The 19,923-nt window shown below is 43.9% G+C and overlaps 1 protein-coding gene across 1 annotated transcript in view; it reads left to right on the top strand.

Moving 5' to 3' along the window:
- Window positions 1-19,923, top strand: part of SPNS2 (spinster homolog 2 (Drosophila)) — a gene marked incomplete at its 5' end in the record, with an annotated part of 81,741 nt that overhangs the window by 25,757 nt on the left and 36,061 nt on the right. The window contains one exon of the mRNA XM_008948108.1: window positions 2,107-2,243. Within this exon, the coding sequence (XP_008946356.1) occupies window positions 2,107-2,243 (137 nt within the window). The remainder of the gene's footprint in view (window positions 1-2,106; window positions 2,244-19,923) is intronic.

The following is a 19,923-nucleotide window of genomic DNA, read 5'->3' as shown; positions in this document are numbered from 1 at the left end:
GCAGCCCGGTCGGGGAGGGGGCAGCAGCCTGGGCTGGGAAGGGGCAGCAGTCCAGGCTGGGAAGGGGCAGCAGCCCAGGCTGGGAAGGGGCAGCAGCGTGGCCACCTCTTCCCAAAAGCTGTCAGCCCCACAGACTGGCCCAGGGATGGGTTTTCTGGGACTAGAGTGCTAAGCTGTAGAGTTTCACAGACTAGCTGTGCAGCTTCTCTGTAAATCACAAGAGATGAAAACCCTGAGTAAGTGCTTGTAGTCAACAGGGTGGTTTTTTTGCACGAGGATTTTGGGATAGATGCATAAGGAAAAGGTATTTGCTGTGAGGGTGGCCGAGCCTGGAGCAGCTGCCCAGAGAGGCTGTGGAGTCTCCTGCTCTGGAGAGATCCCAAACCCTCCTGGCTGTGACCCTGGGCACCCTGCTGTGGGTGAGCTGCTGGAGCAGAGGGGTTGGATGAGATGATCTCCAGAGGTCCTTCCCAACCCCCCCCATGCTGGGACTCTGTCACTAAGCATTCTGTCTATCAGTAGGGTTTTGTGCTAGCTTAGCAGAACATCATTCACATATTGAAATGTGCCTGGCAGAATGTTGCGTGTGCTTCTTTTCATGTCTAAACATTTCTTTATTATCTCCATTTATTTTACTCAAAATATAAAAAGAGTAAATCTGTAATTCTGATCAAATATCACAGGGCAAAACTGATATACACGCAATCATGTGGCTCACAAAATATAGATGCAGCTAGATATGTATTATTTATAAAACAGCTTTGACATCTTAATATACTAAAAAAGAAGCGACCTTCACATCGTTTCAGAGTTCAGCATTCTGCATGTTTTTGAGCTGTCATATATCATCAGCCATGTAAAATTAATAATTTGGATCTTATCCACTTTAATTTTATGTGCATATTCCAACCAATGGGGGGGGTGTTCTCTGCTCCTGCCTTTTTTTTTCCCACTCTATCCCCCCTATCCCCTCTTATACAATGAAAAGTGTATGGCTGGGGTTAGGCAATGCCAACAGCCCCACCCTGCCTTCCAAGAACTACCCAAAACTTAATAAGAGTCATAACTCTGTGACTAAGAGGGATCTCCAGGTATTCTGGTCCCCCACCCAGATCCTTCTGGATTTGCTGAACCCGAGACAGTCAGTGAAAGTAAAAAAAATCCTTTTTCCCTGGTGGTAAAATCAATGTAGTTATTGTCATCCAAATCTGTGATGGGGTCAGACAAAACCTGGGTATAAATCAGCTCAAAACCTGGCAGTTTCTGCCAAGCTGTAAATGAATCATGACTATGGTGTGAGTGCCTCGTTTCGGGTGTTTCCAGAAGCATCCCTGGCCAGGTTGTTCTGAGCTAGGCTGGAGGGGTGAACTCTGGAGTCGATAAGATTCTATTCTACCAATAACCTCTTCCCTACATGGCAGTAGCAAAGGGGAAAGGTGAACTTTAGTCTTTCAGATGAGGACATTCTTGACCTGTTAGGGGATTCTAGGGTAAAACTCTTAGTGAAACTGTTGCTCAGTGATGGGTTCAAGTAGAAATTCAGTGCTGGTGAAGGAACCTGATGAGGAAACAGCAGGTTCCTGTCCAACTATGGGGCTGGTGCCAGTAGGATAATAGTGTTTACTGGTTTTCCCCAATGTTTCATGGTTACCTTAAAATACTACTGAAAGAACTTCAGTTTTTGTGGCCTATCTCTGCTGCAAGAGCCAACAAGGAGCCCCTGCTTTCCTCTCTGTGTGCTTGAAATTCCTTCCAACCTTCACTTCACCTTCTCAGTGACTTTTAGGCGGATGCTCTTAATTTATTCTGTCCTGGTTTTGTCTATCCCTGGATTCTGACCTCACAGCAGACTGAGAGGGGCCGGTGCTTTCAAACAGAATACGAGCTCACTTGTCTGAAGTTTCCCTGGGAATGAAAAATGTGTTTGATTAAGGAAACACTGACTTCTGAAAACCTATCAGACTGCACAACTTCGTAAGGCAGGGCTGCAGAAAGTCTAATTAAATGGAACTGCTCTCTAGAGGATTTGGCTTGCAGAAAAATTAGTTTTCATGTTCTTGGCCTGGTGTTTATTAAACATTTCTTTCCTTTTTCCATCCTTTGCAGTTTTCATCTGTAGTTTCATGGTGGCGGCGCCTATCTTTGGTTACCTTGGTGACCGTTTCAACAGAAAGATCATTCTCAGCTGTGGGATCTTCTTCTGGTCAGCTGTCACTTTTTCAAGCTCCTTCATCACTGAACAGGTAAGATCTTTGCAAAGGTGTCTTGAAAAGATAGAGAATGTGTTCCTAAAACACTCCCCACTCCCTGTCACAGTGTGCTCAAGGGAACATATCCCTCTGGTGTGTATTTAACATGCAGCACGTTGCATTCACTGACCTTTTGTGGGTGAAGTGTGATCTGTGTGACTGTTTTCTTAACTGTGAAAGCTGTTATTCTTCCATTGTGCACATTCATAAAAAATAACAGGTGAAGCATGTCCAAGCAGGAGTTTCTGTTGACAGAAAGGATTTGTTTTGTTTCTAAAGAAACTTTAAATGGCTTTAAAAGAGACTGGAGAAAAAGAAAATAAATCCATGGCTAGATAGTGGTTCTCTTGTCCTCTGATATGTAACAGGAGCCACTGGAGTTTGTTGGGAGGTCTGCTCATGGTATGTGAAATGATGAAATGTGTCCAGCCCTGGTTTCATGCATGCACTTTGTTTCCTGTCCAACAAAGGCAGTGCAGGTGGATGGTAGGATAGAGATTAGACATGGTTTCAGCTTCCTTAACACTGGTAGATGGAGATGTCTGGGGAACTGATGATGGAGTTGTCAGGCTCACTTTATTTTGTCAAGCTGTGCACAGCATCCCTCACCTGCTCTCAGGACAGCCACACTGCCCCGTTTTAGGGACTCCTCGTTGCATTCATTTTCTTGCCTGTCAGAGGCACTTGGAGCAAACAATGAACTGGCAGTTTCTGGGGAAAAATATCCTCTTGTTTAAATCATATGATAGAGGAAGTTTAATTGCTGCAGGTGGCAACATTCCTGGAGAGACAAATCACAGCTCCTGGCACCATCAGCCTGATTTCCCCAAGGGAGGGGGGGCATTCTTCATCCTCTCCGTGCTGCGTTCCACAGATTGCAGCATTGTGCTCACGCCTCAAGAATGACAGCCAGGGACTAAACCTCCCCACCCTGCTCCCTCCTGCCCACCCACATGCTCTGCAGTCTCTAATAAAAGAGAATTTCCACCTGAAGTGGGCAGTGGCAGTCCCATGTCTGGCTGGCTTTCGTGGTGGATCCATTGTTGCTGCATTTCTAAAGAAAAATACATGTGGCCAAATGTAGAAACCTTTAACTCAGTAAAATGTTCTGGTTTATAATTGGCCAGGGAGCATCCTTTCCAGAGAAAGAACATCTCCCATCTAAAACAAAGAGGCTGTTTGGGTTTTCTTTTTTTCTTCTTTTAATCTCTCCTGTAACTTTCTCCAAAAGCAGCTGTGAGCAGAGCCCAAAGAGGGAAGCATTTTATGAAGGAACCAATTACCTGCTTATAAACAGTTTAAGGATTTGGGGCTTATTAGCTGAAGTACTTCAAGGATTAATACCTATGGTCATCAGGATGCAGGAGCTCAGAGTGGAAGTGGCATATTATTAGCCAAAGAAAGGGAGAATGATGTGTATAAAGCTGGATTATGTTTGGAATCCAGCCCCCAATGTTTTGAAAGTCACAAGAGAGACAAGATCAGAGTAGATGGATCTGTGTTAATTCCTCCTGGATTTGCATCCGTACTAACTCTGGACCCAAAGTACAACCCTGGACAAAAACCACCCCAATACTGAGAAAAATGCTCTGTCCTGATTTTACTGTGATCCTCAACTCTACTGGAGGACTTCTCTGTTAAGCAAAAGATCTCATGCCCAGCTCTTCTTACCTGCTCCAGGAGATCATGGAAAATTTTATAGCTGCTGTATGTATGTACCCAGGGGCTGCATGTGCTGAGCAAGGGCATAAGAATAATCCCAACTTCACATGGTACCCCTGCCACTTTGGTATCCTTTCTGGAGGCCTGAAGTCTAATTGGGGAGAAATACCATGCTGAACAAGGTGAACTCCTGAAGTGCTGGTGAGGAGAAGGGTCAGAGGAGATCTGATGCAGCTTTTTTTCTTTATGAAGTGACTTAACTAGGCATTTTTCCTGATGTTTCTCTTGTAGAATTCATTTGAGAAGAACAGTGGGTCTTCTCTCAACATTTTTTCTTTCAAGACCTGTGTGTTTGTCAGGGAGGCAGCTAGGAGCTGAAATATTAAAAACTTTGCTGGCACAAATAAAAGCAGTGGTAAGACTACTGTATGCAGATAAGTACTCAAGTCAACATGAAAACACAGGGCTAGAAGGAGAAAGCTGGCAGTGGCTTGAGCTCATTGGAAAAGATCTGTACAGAAAACTCGTTGAGTGGCAACAGCAAAAATACTGACCTAGGTGAGAAGCAAAAGCCATTCAGTAGAAACAGCAAACTGTGTCCTCAGGGACTGCCTGCCTTCAGGTTTTGACAGTGCCTGCTGCCTCGTGCATGCCATCACTGTGTAATTAAACAGAGTGTGCACCCACAGAGCTCCAGCTGGGGGTGCAAATGGAAGGAGACAGCTTAACCAAGGCAGAAAGCAGCTACAGAGCTGGTGACCTCTGAACCAGTCCCCCAGTTTGTCAAGGTTTTTGGTAGTGTTTTGGTAGTATTAGTTCCTGGCTAAAAATTTGGACACCTAAAGGTAAACAATCAGAATAGTATCACTTGAGTGAGTATCTGGATTATTTGTGATTTATTGTGCAAACAAGCATACAGAAAGGACAGGTTAATTCTTACCTGTCCTGCTGGCAAGCTGGCCAATAAAGAAATACCCATGTGGCAAGAAAAGGACATGGAGTGAGTAACTACCTCAGAGAGCTGGATTTTTATCTGGAAAAAAGCATTGGAGCACAGAGAAACAGTTCATCTGAGATACCATCTAAATGCTATTTCATGCTGTTTAGGTTAAAAAGATAGTCACTGCAAGCTGGCAGAGAGAGCAGGGAATTGGATATATGTGCCAGGCAGACACGTAGCTGTTAGACAGCAGAGCATTAAGGTTTGTAACCACTTATTAAAATATCCTTAGTTATTTACTACTAAATATCTCTGGGCTTTTAACATGGGCTAATGACTGTCAAGCAGATGAAAAATGCATCTCTCGTTTGCTATTAGCTACTTAATAACTAAATAATAGGCTCTCACAAGGAAAAATGAAAATCAGACCAAACTTTAAGGGTAGTTCCAGAGTATATAGGAGGTGATAGTTGCAGAAGACAACAATGCATGAATTCCATGCATAGCAAAAGAGAAACAGGGCAAATAGATAATTAAATGTTTGGGTGCTGTTCATGAGGTCTTAAATTACACTTAAACCAAATTAGAATAAGAAACCCAAATAAATACTACATCAGAGAGTAATGCCATAAACACAGCTGGTTTCATAGATAAAAATAGCTAATGATAAATTTAATAAAGAAAGTCATCAGAAATAACAAGGCTGAGATGATATTGAAAAGCTCATTTTTTTATTCTGTCAAATAATGTGATTTGACAATTTATATTAGTGGAGATTTTCTATGCAGAATAATAAGAGAAGTGTCCTCTTGCACTTTGTCTCTGATACTTGCACATTTCTGTTCTGTAGCAGTCTTTAGCACTTCCTAAAATAAAGGTTGCATTAAAAAAGTCCTTAACAAACTTATTCATTAGTCTAAAATTAATTAAAATTGGTACACTAGACTTATCTCTAGGCTAACTCCATCCATAGAAACTTCAGTAAAGTATGTCTCTTATCTTAAAGTACATCTCTTATGTTGTAAAGCATCTTGATTTGTATGTTTTAAGTACAAACATCTGCTTAGAAATCACCTCCCTTTATTCATGCCTGTTACTCAGTTCTGCACCTGCAGGGACACAAATTTTGGTCCTTCCACCTGCAAAACCCTTTCTGGTGTTCCTTGTGGCAAGAATTTGGGGGAAAACAGTTTCTGGTTGCTAGCTCGTGCTCTGGAATAAACTACCAAAAAATATGAGCTGCCCAAGGAAATGTACCGTGCACACAAATTTCTTTGAGTTTCTTTGCCAAGGTGCATTTCCACCCAGACAAAAAGCTAAATATGTGTCAGTTTTCCTCTGTATCAATAGAAACTCTAATTTAATAATAACCAGTTTTTTCTCTAGGTAGCACTTTGATGAGCATAGAGCCTGATTGCCTGTGTCGTGGCTGATCATCTCAAGCTGATTTATATTCCAGGATGTCATTGGAAGGAGTCTGTAATCCCAGTTGCACCATTTCTCTCTTTCTGAACAGTTTCACATGAAGCAACCTGGGTGTCAGGAGTGATCAGGCCACACGCTGAGAGCTTGTTTCTGGCTGTTGGGACATCCACATCTATTAGTCATAATAAAGGTTCTTGCAGCTGACTGCTTTGGCTAGAACTTTGTCTTAGCTGAAACCTTCCTCTTGCTGCACATCTTCCTACCCCTCTTAGCACAAACTTCTTAGAGATCAGAACCCCTCTCCCCTGTGGGCTGACACCTGTATCTTAAAGCAAGAAGGAGCCTGGAGATAGGAAATTGCAGACTGTCATCAAGTCCTGTGAAATAATGCTATTATTTCCCATCTAAATGCCTTGAATAAAGCAGATTTCTGTGTAAAAAGGATCTGACAGATGAGCAAAGTATTCTGCTAAGTAGTTAGGCTCCACTGGGCTGGGAGACCAAGTGTACCTAATAATCAACCAGACCAGGCTGTGGTAATGTGGGTTTGCTGGGAGACATCAGAGCTGCAGATGGTTGAAAGTTTGGAAATGGAAAAGCAAATAATTAAGAAGGTAAACCAGGAATGTGCTTTTGGATTCTCCAGCTCTCAGTAAATATTTCTGTTTAAATGTTGATACAACTAACATGATAAAACCTTTTGGCTCCAGCTGCAAGTTAATCTGGATGGGTATTTCTACTAGTATGGGGTTTGTTTTTTCTTTTCCTCTTTTCTTGGTCTGTGTCTGAAAGAGGAAGCAAATAGTCTGCTGTGGAATTCCAGTTAGCCTGCAGTGCTTGCTGAAGTCCTGTCTTTCAGACTTGCCAAGTGTATATTTATTTCCAAAGCTTGTCTTTCAAGGAGTACTAAAAGAGAAGCAACAAATTATGTACAGTATGGAACAAATGGTAGGCTGGGTTAATTTAAAATAACATAAACATAAACCAGCCCACCCCCCTACACACGATGATTCATCCCAAGGAACTAAAAAAAAGCCTTTAGTCTTATGTGCTCTGGCAGAAGTTGTATTATAAATACACAGCTTCTGTTCCTTGGCTTCCACTGTGATAAATCCACAGTTTGAAAACCAGAAACAAACAAAACTCAAAGCCCCGAGCCATCGTTTTGTATGTGGGAAGAGTACTGAGTGTTATCTTTGATTATATCCCACTGTTCCATCCTATTATTCTTGAGCAGAACTCTTTTTTAGAAAGAAGGCAGAAGAGATTCTCCAGCAGCTTTGTGAAATCTGCTGCACACACATCCAGTCCCCTCCCTGCCTGACAGTTTGTGTGGCTGTTACAGGCATCGGTGGTGGGACCACCACGGGCAGCTCCTGGACAAAGGCTGTGAGGTGTCTCTGGTGTGTTTTGCCAGCCTTTCATGTGGCACTGGGACCCTACAGATGAGCATAAGCTCATAAACATTTGGGTTTCGGCGTGCTTGCTCTTTTGCCAGGCTGCTCAGGAAAAAATATAGTCTGCTGCATACTCTCTTATCTCAGAATTAGACATTAGGGTGGGTGATATACTACAGGGTGTTGCTAGTTTATCTGCCAGCAGTGTCAGCACTCAAGTTACTTGGGCTGCTGTTCTGGCTGTGTGTGTAATGCCCTGCTGCAGTAGCTGGCAGCTCTAACCCACTCCTGCTCTGCCTCTGCTCTGCTCAGGTGAGACATGGCAAGCTCCACGTCTCTCTGCCCAGCTGGCAGGGCTCCCTCTGGACCACGAGAGAGCTGCTGTGCTGGGGGTGGGTCAGGGATCAGTGAAGAAGGATGCTGGGCTGGGTTTAGGTGGCTCTGAAGTTCCAGAAGAGAGGAAAAGAATAAGGGCTGTCATCTCTGCTTCACACTGCAGAATGCAAGTCTTTACAGGCTGGTTCTGCCTCCCTTTCCCTCTCCCAAATCTCTGGAAGTAGATGCTTTGAGGAAAGACAATTCCCACAGCCCCCTTCAGTCAGCCTGCAATGCAGAAGGGTTGCTGGCACTGCCATGTGCTGGGGATAGCATTGCCCACCAGGAGAAGAGACGAACCTGCCTGGTGATATGTACTGACACCTATCTGGCTGCAGGGGATGGGGATGGGTTCTACAAAACCACAGCTCTCAGGAGACAGCAGTTGTCAGGTTCTTGCAGCAGTTTTGCTGTGAGACTCTCCCTCTGTGTTTTCACGGCTGCTTGACTCTCCAGCTCGAGCTGGGACTTGATGAAGACATAACAAAATCTGTGCTCCCTGGATGAGGAAGTATGAGAGTTTCTGTGGGAAATGAAAGGCACCATTTCTTTTACTCCTCTCCAGCAAGAAGGCACCTGCTGCTCCTTCCCAGTGCTGTCCACAGCACCCTTACAAGCTTTACTATCTTGCATTTATTTTATATGGATTATGTGAGGCATACTGTAGGAAAAAATATTCTATTGCTTATTCCTTCAATCACAAAGCATTGGCTGAGCTGATCTAGAGGTATTCTGGGCATCTTCAGCACAGCTGATAACAAATACTGTATAAAAAAAACCTGTTTTCATCTAACAGTCACATCATCTCTTGCACAGACAAGTTTAAGGATGTGAACTCTTCAATCTCAGGTCCTCATTGTTCCCTCAGATTTTGCTGACCTAGGACAGGAGAGATGGGAAAAGTTTAATATAGATGAAATGGTTGCAGCTTGCTGAGGTGGAGTGCAGAATTACTGCCAGGTGTTGGTCTCCTATCTGCTTTGTATTCCTACCTTGTCCTTTCTACCTATCTCTCTCCTAAGGGAAACTAAAATTGAAAAACAGGTTAGAGGATTCTCGGAGCATCAGCCCCAAAAAGCCCCTTTATGAGAGGAGGAGGCTGTTCATAGGTGTTACCAGGAACTGAAGGGTTGTATTTTCTGCTCTGAGTGTTGGTTTTTCCCCTGCAGTACCTGCATCTGTTTATCTGTAAAGCATTGGGGAAGAGTTATTGAGAACACAGCTGGTGGTGGCTGCCAGGAGAGAGCCAGACTAGAGCTCCAAAGCGTACTCAGAAGGTTATTCATATGATAAGGAAAATGAAGTTGAAGAATGCATCCTAAGGAGCATCTCTGCCACACGTTAGGTTACCTGTCTGCAGGGTGTCTGCAACAGCCTGGGTTCTGCTCTCCCCCCTGGCACCCGAGAGCACTCAAGATGCTTTTATATCCAGGTCAGCAAAGTCTGACCCAGGTAGGCTCAGTCAGACCCCACGTCCCATTCAGACTTCTCACCTCACCCCACTCGTGTGCTGTTGTGTCCCTAGGTGTGCCTCCTGCCCCCTGCTACCTGCTCTTGGTCAGTAGTCAGTCTGGAATCACCTAATGGTGATCAAACCCTGTGGTTGCTGAGAGAAGGAATGTTTCTGTTGCTGAGTGTCCCAGCTCACCTGAACTGGGTGTGCTGCTGCAGAGGCTTCTGTTCAGTGCATTAAAACAAAGGCAGTGCTTCCAACTGAAGTGTCAGAACTGCTCCTCAGAGCTCAGGCATTTTCAAGAGCAGGTAGAGAGAAGTTTGTGCTGGGGGAGTATCAAGAATTAGGCTCGAGGCTTCATGCTAATTTGCAGAGGGTGTCAGGGAGGGCTCCCTGTAATTGCCAACCCTTTTTTTAGAGGACCGTTGGTTATCTGGGTTACTGGAAGATGTTGAAATCATTATCATAGGGTCTGTGATTGTGGTTCTGATTCAGCTCCTTCTTTGGAAGTCTGTGGGAACCTTTTGTGTGTCCTTGTGGGGACTGAGTCAGCCCCTACATCTGTTAAAATCAATATGCCTACATTTGATGCTGTTTCAATGGGTTGTGAAAATGCCTGGAGACAACAGCTGGGGACCGTGGTGCCCGCATCAAAGACCTTTACAGGCCAAAGACCTTTACAGCTTTGTCCCATTTTTATGCAGAAACCTGAATTTACAGTCTCTGGGTTGAGGATGAAGAAAGCTCAGCTGCTCTGGCAGTTCATGGGGTGGTTTGGAAGCAATGCCTGCCCGTGACTCTCATCCCACGTGTCCTCCTTTTCTTGTGCCTGAGCAGGACATCTCACCTGGGTGGGTTGTTTGCTGAGGAGGCAGAGGGAAGAGGGCATATTTATTTCACTGCCAGGCTGTGTGTGCCTTGGAAGCATTCCTCCTTCTTGTGTTGTCTATTAAAATGTACATTCTGCTTGTCATACTGCAGCAGAGGCCTAACCCCAGAGCATGCTGATGGAACACAAAAAGAGACTTATTGCTTCAACTGTGTCCTATTGGAAGTGTCTGTAATGCTTTAGCATTATTCTTTATAAATAGTTATTACAGCCTCATTCAAAACATCCTAGGAATGGAAGAAAGGGAAACTGCTCCTTAAAGAGACTGGGATTGAATCATCATGGGGAAAAAAAATAAAAATTTAAAAAAAAAATAGTGCTGCATATAAGTTTCCAAGCAAAGTTTAAATTCTAGAGTAAGGAACTTTACAAATTCCTATCAGCTTAAAGAGGTCCTTGAAGTAGTTGTGACCTGAGGAACACTCCTGCTGCAGTGCTCCACTCCATCCTGGGCTTCAGAACTGGGGGAGCCTTGGTCAGACCAGTTCAGAAGGGGAAGCAGGTCACTACTGCAGGGTCTGGGTGGCACCGTGTGACCCTTTTCCTTTGGAAATAAGCTTCCCAGGCAACTGAAGATATTGAGAGGATACCAAGCTGGTGGTGTAGAACATATCCCTTCATGCTTCACTGAGGTGTTCAAATATGGGTCTGGAGAAACGTTGCCATTTGTTCAGGGGTGTGAGCTGACATCTACTTAGCATGGAGGGGAATGAGACAGCTTATGGCTTGTGTTCTTGAGGCTTAGGACTTGGAAAGAAGCATGGTGCTTCAGGAGAGTTGGGTTAATGATGCCTCACAGGCAAAGAAAACGATTCATTCAGCCCAGTTATAGGCTCATTAGGAGGCCTGGAAACAAATCTGAACTTTGTGTTAGCAGGGCCGTGGTGGTTCTTGAAGGTTGTGTATATTGGCCTGAAAAACAGGAGGCAGGAGAGAGGGGAAGTGTCATTCAGCCTCTGGCTTGTGTTCTGGGCTTGAGCCTTTCTTTGGCTGAGCTCTTGGCTGCCTGCTGGTACAAAAGCATCAGTCATGCTCTGGGAAGTGTGAGTGCTTCTTCAGTGGCACCCACAATCTGTGGCCTCCTGGGCCATGCATAAGGGCTGGAAAAAGGACCATTGTGTTCTGAGGAATGTGCAAATAGGGTGAAGATAGGAAATGTCTTATAGTACCAGGTGCTAAATTAGTCTTTTGAAGTGTTGACATTTCCTTTAAATGGATAAAGTTCACGTGCTACACAAAACCCTGCATTTGCAATGCAGATAACATTGAATTAGAGTACTAATCTCAAACCCATGTAATAGATTTTGAGCTGGAAATCCCTGGGAGTGGTGCTGATCGTCTTGTCTGAAAATGTGATTGGCAAAATCTCATGAGAAGAGAGTGACAGAACACACAAATGCATTTAATAGAATTAAAAGGCTGGAGTTAACAATTAAGTGAAGCTACAGAGTGACAAAACCTTGCCAATTAATGACCCTTCAACTAGCAGCGTGACAACCATTCAGAGAAGATCATGAATAAGAAGAAGCTGTTAGGTAGAAGGAATTGGTAGGTGCATCCATTTCTCTTTGGAAATCTGATGTTAAAAATGAGACATCTCTCAGGTGTAGGCCAAACATACAGCAAAGTCTGTCTTTCTCACAGCACTTGGGTGCTGCTGGATCTTGACTGAGTCAGCAAGCCAGAAAAGTGTGAAAGGAGAAAGCAGGAAGAAAAAATTGCAGGTTATTTGGATGGGTTTTCAGCAAAGTTGCCTAAAAGGTGTGTTCTGCTGGTGTACTTAAATTTTTAGCCTATGCAAAGTAAAATCTGCTGAGAATTGGTGGGACCAACAGTGTTGGTAAAGTTGCTGGGACTATAAGGTTGTGGTAATTTCTTTTAAACCTTGAGGCATTCCATTAAAATGTGTCCTTCATGGACTTTCAAAGCTTGTTCTAGCTTTGAAAATCATGGAATCATAGTAATAGTATCAAGTATTGGGCTGGAAGGGACCTCTAAAGGCCATGTAGCCTAACCCCCCCCCCTACAATAAGCAGGGACATCTCTAGGTCAGGTTTTTCAGGGCCCTGTCAAGCCTGAATGAAGATAGAGCAGAACATTCACACCTGGATGTCTCAGTTGGCCAGAGGATGTTTTTTGCAAAGGGTGCTGAGAAATCTTAGTTTCTGCAGTTGCTTCAGGGACATGAACATGGGGTTGTGCTCTTCCAAAGCCGGACTTGTCTGTTGGATTTGACTACATTCCAGTTTAAGAATTGGTCCAAAGCAGCATGCTTGAGCCAAGACAGCCCATCAGGTGGATGTGGTTAGACCTCTAGCATTTCTGTAGCCATCACTGGAGGTAGAGGTGTTGTTAGTGTTATCTATCAATGCCTGTAGCTGTTTGTTCTGGAAAATCTGGATCTGTTTATAGCTGGGTCGCTTGGATTCAGTCTTCGCTTGTGACTCATCTGTGGCTGGAACACAGCAGCCTGTGAATATTCTTTAGTTTTGTGTCCACCAGGCCATATTTCAGCCGTTGGTATTCAAAAACCTCTGGGTATCAAGAACCTTGCATGGTTTCCACAGCTGCAAAAATAGATTGTAGTCCTCCCCATCCCTACTTTTGTGATTATGTCGTGGTCGCCTTTGTGCCTCTCAGGAAGGGAATGGCAACAGTGCCTAACGTGGGAGATATCTGTTGCAAGTGCAGATAAGTGGGTCCCACCTGACAGATCTGGAACAAAAAACACCACTTTGTTTCTGACCCAGAGCTATTAAGCTTCCCAGGGGAACAGTTTTGGAAGCTACATTCTGGCCGTGTGTGGAATGGTTTGTGACACGGACAAATGGCCAATGTTGTGAAATTCTACAGGCTCCTGGGTGTCTCACACCAGAGCTGTGAGGATGAGGAGAGGTGCTGTAGCTGTGTTCCAGCAGGAACGTGGGGCTCTTTATGAGCCCTGTGATTTATTTGAAAGCATTTTCTTTAAGGTGTGTTTCATAAGTAGCTATGCACCCAGCGCTCTGGTCTCCTGGTGAATAAGCAAGCTCATCTGTTACAGTCCCTCCAATTACATTTCAGACCCCTGTCATTAATGCAATATTAATGACCAGGAGACTAAATGGAGAACAACGTAAATCCTGCCATTTGAGTGTCATGTCATATTTTTACCTCAGACAGGTCAATCAGATGAAAAGCCCTTCAATTAAGAAGCTGAAATGCTGCTTTGTCTCAACTGAAGCTATTGTCAGGACCTGGTGGTGCTGCTTCGTCACCCCATGTCTTGTAATTACCTTACCTAATTGGATGGAGAATGGGAATTGGCCTTACTCTTTTTTTTTCCTTCTTCTTTTGTTTTTTTGCACTACCCAAATCTGACTGAAAAAGTAGTAGAAGAGTCTCTTGGGACTGCCACAGGTTTGAGGGGAGGGCACTGTTTGGAACTTGGATTTCAAGCACTGCAGTTTTAACTTTGAAAGGGAATTTCACATTCCAAATTTGCAAGTAGCAAAGAAAACCTTGGCCCTGAGTTTTGTACCTGTGAAGCACATGGCAGCTCACTGCCAGCTCTGGGAAGTGCTGTGGGAGTCCTGGTTACTTCCAAGGGAGCTTTGGTTTTGTTTTTTTATCCAGAGTACTTAATTAGGTGCTTCACTTTAAAGCCTGTCTGTAGGTATCCAGTTGTTAAACACTTCAGTTGCTGATTGAAGGGTCTGATGAGTCAAAAAGGAATATCTTGCAGTCTTTATTGGTTATTATTACACACTAATTAATAATATAAATATCATAAAATAAGGATGCTTTAATCACCCAGAACCTTAAGTACCTTTCCAAATAAAACTTTCCACACTCAGTGAATTGTGCCTAAACAGCTCGCCTGGGAGAACTAAACATTAACAAATACTTAGAGACAATCAAAAGAAAGGTGAGTGAACTTCATCTCCATTGCTCATGTCTATATTTAAATATGTATTTTGTTCTCTTTCTACTCACTGTAGTCTTTCTCCTTGTGGGGCTCTGAATAACAGCTGAAGTTTCCCAAAAGGGAATTGTTCAAAGGTGAGGTGCTCAGAGCTGAGAATTGGTGGGACAATTAATGCATCCAAATGAGCTGAGGTTTTGAAGTGTTTGCCATCACGTAAATGGATGCTGTAGAAGAATCAGACATGCTTTAGAAGCTACAGTGCAAGTCCATTCTAATTGCAAAGGGTTTATGTATTGACCCTGGAGCAAATGATTAATCAAGTGTGCTAAGGTTTCAATAACTGGGTAGCCTGCTATTAAATCTTGGTATTGTGTAGTGATCTCATCTGCAACGTGTTTAGAACCTCTAGTCAGCATATAATAAGCAGGTGTGAATTAAACCAATGTAAATGTGTGAATAAAGTGTGTGAATACTTGCAGGAAAGCCCAGGACTTTTTCATTTCACTGTTAGTGACTTGTCCATCAGCATTCAGGGTGAGAGAAGCATTCTTCATGGGGCACAAGCAGTCAAACGTGTATGCTTCTCATGGCCAAGCAGGCTTCAGGGAAGCCAAGGGAAGAAAAACCTGTTTAGGGTGAATGCAAGAGTCACGGTAGATGAGGTGATGTCTGCCCTATGGATTTAACTGAGGTTTTGAAGAGCTTACCTTGGCTGAGGTGGCATCCCCGCTCTAGAACTGTGCTTCTAACTCTAGAGAGCCTGCAACATTGCTTCAGCATGTCTCAGTACATGATATGAGGCAGTGAAGATGGAGCCAGACTCTTCTCAGTGGTGCCCAGTGAAAAGATCAGGCAATAGGCACAAAACAAAATAGAGGAAATTCCATTTCAGCATAAGAAGAAACATTTTTACTGTGAGGATGGTCAAATACTGGAACAGGTTGTCCAGTGAGGTTGTGGCTTCTCCATCTTTGGAGATACTCAAAACTTAACTGGACATGGTCTTGATCAGCCAGTTAATTGCCCCTGCTTTGAGCAGAGGGCTTGGACTAGATGATCTCCAGGGGTCCCTTCCAATCTCAACTATTCTTGGATTCCTTGATGTGCATGCAAAGGAGAAGAGCAGTTTGAAAATGGTGATGAAAGAAGGACTTGGCATCAAGAGTTCACTTGGAAGGGAGGGAGCTGTAGAACTTCAGTTCAGTGGTGACAGAAGTTACTGGAAATGTTGTATGGCTTAAAAGGCAGTTGTGATTGTGGAGAGGTGGGAGGTGAGAAGTGGTTATGGGTAAGTGAGGACATGCATGCTGAGGGAAGAAAGGAGGAATCTTGACCCAATCATGTCTCTGCAGTGGGCCCAAATGGCAGTGAACCAGCAGCTGCAGTGCATCTCCCCCAGGCTACCCTGCCAGCATGACTCAGGGCTGATAAGGGAAAAACATCTTGTTGGAGATGAGAAGGGTAGTTCAGAGATAGATTTATCAGAGAGGTAACTGTAGCATGAACCTCCACATACACTTGTATCTCTACAGAAAACAGATAGAATACTGATAGCTCACAGCATTGCACCAGAGCTGATAACTCATCAACCTGTTGCCAACCAGACTCCACAGGAGCATGTTCCTGGCTGGTCTCCATGCATGCCACCCAGAGATGAAACACTCTCAGCTCCTTGTGACTGCAGGGAATCCTGAATACAATGCTCACCCAACCTATGGATGGGAGGGAAAGTACTGACCAGCAAAACATCACAGTAACACTGCTGCCCACGGGTTATTTTGTATTTTGGTCTCTCTGCTGGCAGTCCCTGTGAGGGAATAGTTCAGATTACTTGTAGATAGAGGTAGATACTCATCTTCCTTTGTCCCTGCACAAAGGTCTTCCACACAATAAGACATCAAATGCCCAAAATTTGGCGTGAATATTCAGTTACTTAAAAGTCTGGGCTGGACTTCACAAGAAGACATGTTCTTTGGGATTGGCATGGAACAACTCACCAGCAGCAGATATGTAACCCCTTTCTAGCTCTTTTATTCTGTTTTTATTGAAAGAGAGTTTGAGCCATTCACATTGGAGAAGGTAGGGTGTGTGACTTTGTGGTCTGTATCTAGATTTGACACACCTTTCCTCTCAAGTGTGTGGACCCAGGACTTGTATCCATTGATGGAAGCCAAGTCCCTTGGTTATATTCAAAACTTGTAAAGCTTTAGGGGTGCACAGAGGTGGAAGATGTATTTAGGCTTATCTATTCTACTGTAGCCTTTGTCATCCATCCAGGCACAGCATGGAACTTAAAACATGAACATCATTATTTAATGTCATCTTGTCTTTAGTGATATGTCAGTGTCCCTGGCTGACTGGGAACCTTTCAGGCTCTTAGAGGTGACCCCATCATTGCTGGGAGGTCTAAGAGAAACTGGGTGTTCAGTGTTTAAGCAAACATGTCACCAGCATTTGTAATGTCATTCCATTGCTCAGCTCCTCCAGTGACTCGCAGCTAATGAGCTGGAACCTGAGCTGTTTGTTTTCAGCAGCCAATGCTCTTAGTCACAATACTGATACTCAGAAGCATGATCCTGGCTTGGTCTGCATCATGGTTAATGGTACATCTTTGCTGTACCTGTGGGAAAGGTGTGACGTGTCATCTCTCACCACTTAGACCCCTGCAAAGCACTGATACTGTTGGGAAAGCTTCAGGGAGGGCAAGAGGAAATGGGCAGAAAATACAGATGCCTGTGTGAGTGTCACTGTCAAAAGGGACAACTGTTGTGCAGCCCTGGAATATAGATCTGGCCCCTGTGGGGTTTACTTTGCTCAGCTGGTTCCTGCAGTAGTTCAGATTTATCCATCTTCAGCTCATCACTTGTGATGGCTGTGGTACCCTGGGTGTTGTCCTTGCAAGACTCTGCCAGCTGTAGAAATCCAGGAGCGTACCTGCAGTACAGTTCAACTGAGTTTGCCCCAGAAACTAAGGGAGATTAAATCAATCCAAGTGCTTTCTCCTCAGTTAATTGTCATTCCACACATGTGTTTTAGGCCTTGTGTGGCAATCCCAGCTGTCTGGTGGCATGGATGGTTTTCCTTATGCATGTCTTCTTTCCAAGGGTGGAAACTCTGATCCTATATCCTTGTGTGCTATGTAACTTCTATATAATAAACGAAGGAAAATACAACACACCACAGTAGTTCAAATATAGAATTTTGTGGTGCTGAGCCCTCTTTTACAGCAGTTAAATGTGGAAACTGTAGGAGGTGAGTTCAATGTCCTTACATAGGACCAGGTGCAGGTGCTGTAGCTGTAGGTTATTCTTTTAGATTGTTCTGTTAGACCAGCAACATCAATTCAAAATATGGCTTGGATGAGTGCTGTGCATCCACACTAGTAATTTGTCCTAGGTTAGCTGTGTCTGTGTGATCTCCTCGGGCTGTGTGTCCCTAATCTGACAGAGGCATGTGTTCAGCTCGTTTTATGAGACCTTTACAAGCTACTCCACATTCAAATGCAAATACTTAATAACCAAAGCTTAAGGATCATGTGATTCTTTAGACAGTAAATCTGGTGGTTCAGAGTTGTACACATATTTGGCAGATTATAGGTTTATCACTGACAGCTAATCTTTTAAAGAACTGTGGCTTAATTCCTTTTGTTAACTAATTAAAAAAAGAGAAAGAAGTTAAAGCTGTAATTAGACCTATTAAAACATGCATTACTCACTCAATGGTCCATACAACTAGGATAAATGTATAATTAAGAGGTTTGTCCAAACATGATTAAAGCTAGTCACGTGTTCTAGGCCATCAAAGATTTATATGTGTGTGAGATGGAGAATAAAGTCAATATGAAAATGTGACTATAAACTATGCCATACTTTCTAGAGAAAATATATGAACTATCTGTTGGCATATTATAAATATTTAACTCAAAGGCTTTTTTCAGATGAAGATTCTCAAAAGTGTTGTGTCACACCTAGAGCTTCTACTGGGCAGTGTCATTGGCAAGAGCAGTCAGACCAAGTCCATCCAGGATCCATCCTTCTTGCTCCCTGTGGCGTGCTGAGAGTTTAAGAAATTTAGAAGTTAGTAGGTAGAGTATTCCTGTTTGTGACTGGCACATTCTCTGAGGCATTAAGGCTTTGTAAAACTCATCCAAAGCTCATCTCTGTGTTGGGGGATTTGAGTTCTTTGTTATTTGGGTTGTTAGCCTTCAAATCACAAAGTGGTAAAGTTTTAAGCTTTAGAGCTAGAAGATATTTTTCCTTCCATATATGTAGAAGGGAATAGAAGAGCAGGTCCATGGGCCTTTTTCTACCTCACCTCTTTTCTCTGTGCACTTCTTCCTGGTGATGGCATCTCTTGAAGGGAAATTCCCAGGGAGACTGGGGCAGTTCCATCTCTGTCAGCCACCGTTCTTTCCATTAGTTAGTGGTTTATTGTACACTGGAATCTTCCCTGACATCAGCCCCTTTGGAGAAGGGGACTCAGAGCACCTCAGTTGTCCCCAGAGCCAGTAGCAGTTGCATTGTGTGGTTTGGTTGTTGCTGTGCTGACCCCTCTCCAGGTGTCCACATGCTCAGCATGGCTGTGACTGCCATAGTCTCTGTAGAACTTCAGGCTGAAGCACAGGCAGGGAGGGGGGTTTCTGCCATACCATTGCATCTCTGCAAACCAGGAAATGCTGGAAGCTCTGATGGAGGTGCAGACATCTCTGACATGACTGCTAACCAAAATTAAAGACATAAATAGTTTGCTGTAGTAGCTCTTGCTTCAGAAAACTTCAGCTGCAAGCACTGACTCTGAGAAAAAGCCACCGAAGCCTTGAGGTTGCTGGGCTTAACCTGTGGAAGAGGAATAAGCTCAGTGCCGAGAGCTGACTCAGATGCTTTCAATTTTCCTGCCAAGTGAGAACTATTTGCACACACGAACAAATTACAGAAGAGCTCCAAAGTAACACAGAAAGGAATAAGCCTCTCTAATACAGATCAATTTCTGCTTGGGGAAGGGTGAAATCCAGTTTGAAGTCGTAGCTGCCTCTACTGCTTTTAAGCAGGGATAATGCAGAGAAGAATTGGGCTGGTCTCAGCCTTTTTTGTCTCACTGAACTGCTGAGAATCCTGGGGTAGGATGAAGAGGGGAGAACACTTGGGCTGCTGCTGGGAGTCTCCTGCTGCAGGTGTGGAGGAGAGAAATGTATCCTCTGCGTGGGTAACATCTGACTTTTGTGTCATGTTTGGATACACTCAGAAAGGGCTCCATGTGGGTCCATGGAGATGCACACACACAGCAGCCCTTGCCTGTACTGCACACACAGAGCTTTGGGGACCAGTTTCTAGGTTGTTCATGGTTTGTCTGTGGTCCAGCTGAGTAGCAGCATAAGAATTCTGGAGTCGTCGTGTTGTTTCTATTTTTTTATTCCTATGTGAAATGAAAAGATGAGGCCTGGCTCAGGAAGAACTGTTTTTGTCTCGGGGAACTGCCCAGCCAACCCTGCTCAGAGATGGCAAAGACATAAGTTTTGAGTGGCTGTGATTAGAGATGGCAGATTGGGGGTTTCAGCTTTCTGTCACAAATCACTGCATGATTTTATAGGTTCCAATAGAATGCCTGCTACCCAGAGATGCAGAGAACA

Source organism: Merops nubicus, unplaced genomic scaffold (assembly GCF_000691845.1).
Source record: "Merops nubicus isolate BGI_N331 unplaced genomic scaffold, ASM69184v1 scaffold9189, whole genome shotgun sequence".
Classification (NCBI taxonomy): domain Eukaryota; kingdom Metazoa; phylum Chordata; class Aves; order Coraciiformes; family Meropidae; genus Merops; species Merops nubicus.
This window is presented reverse-complemented; position numbering and strand designations above follow the sequence as displayed.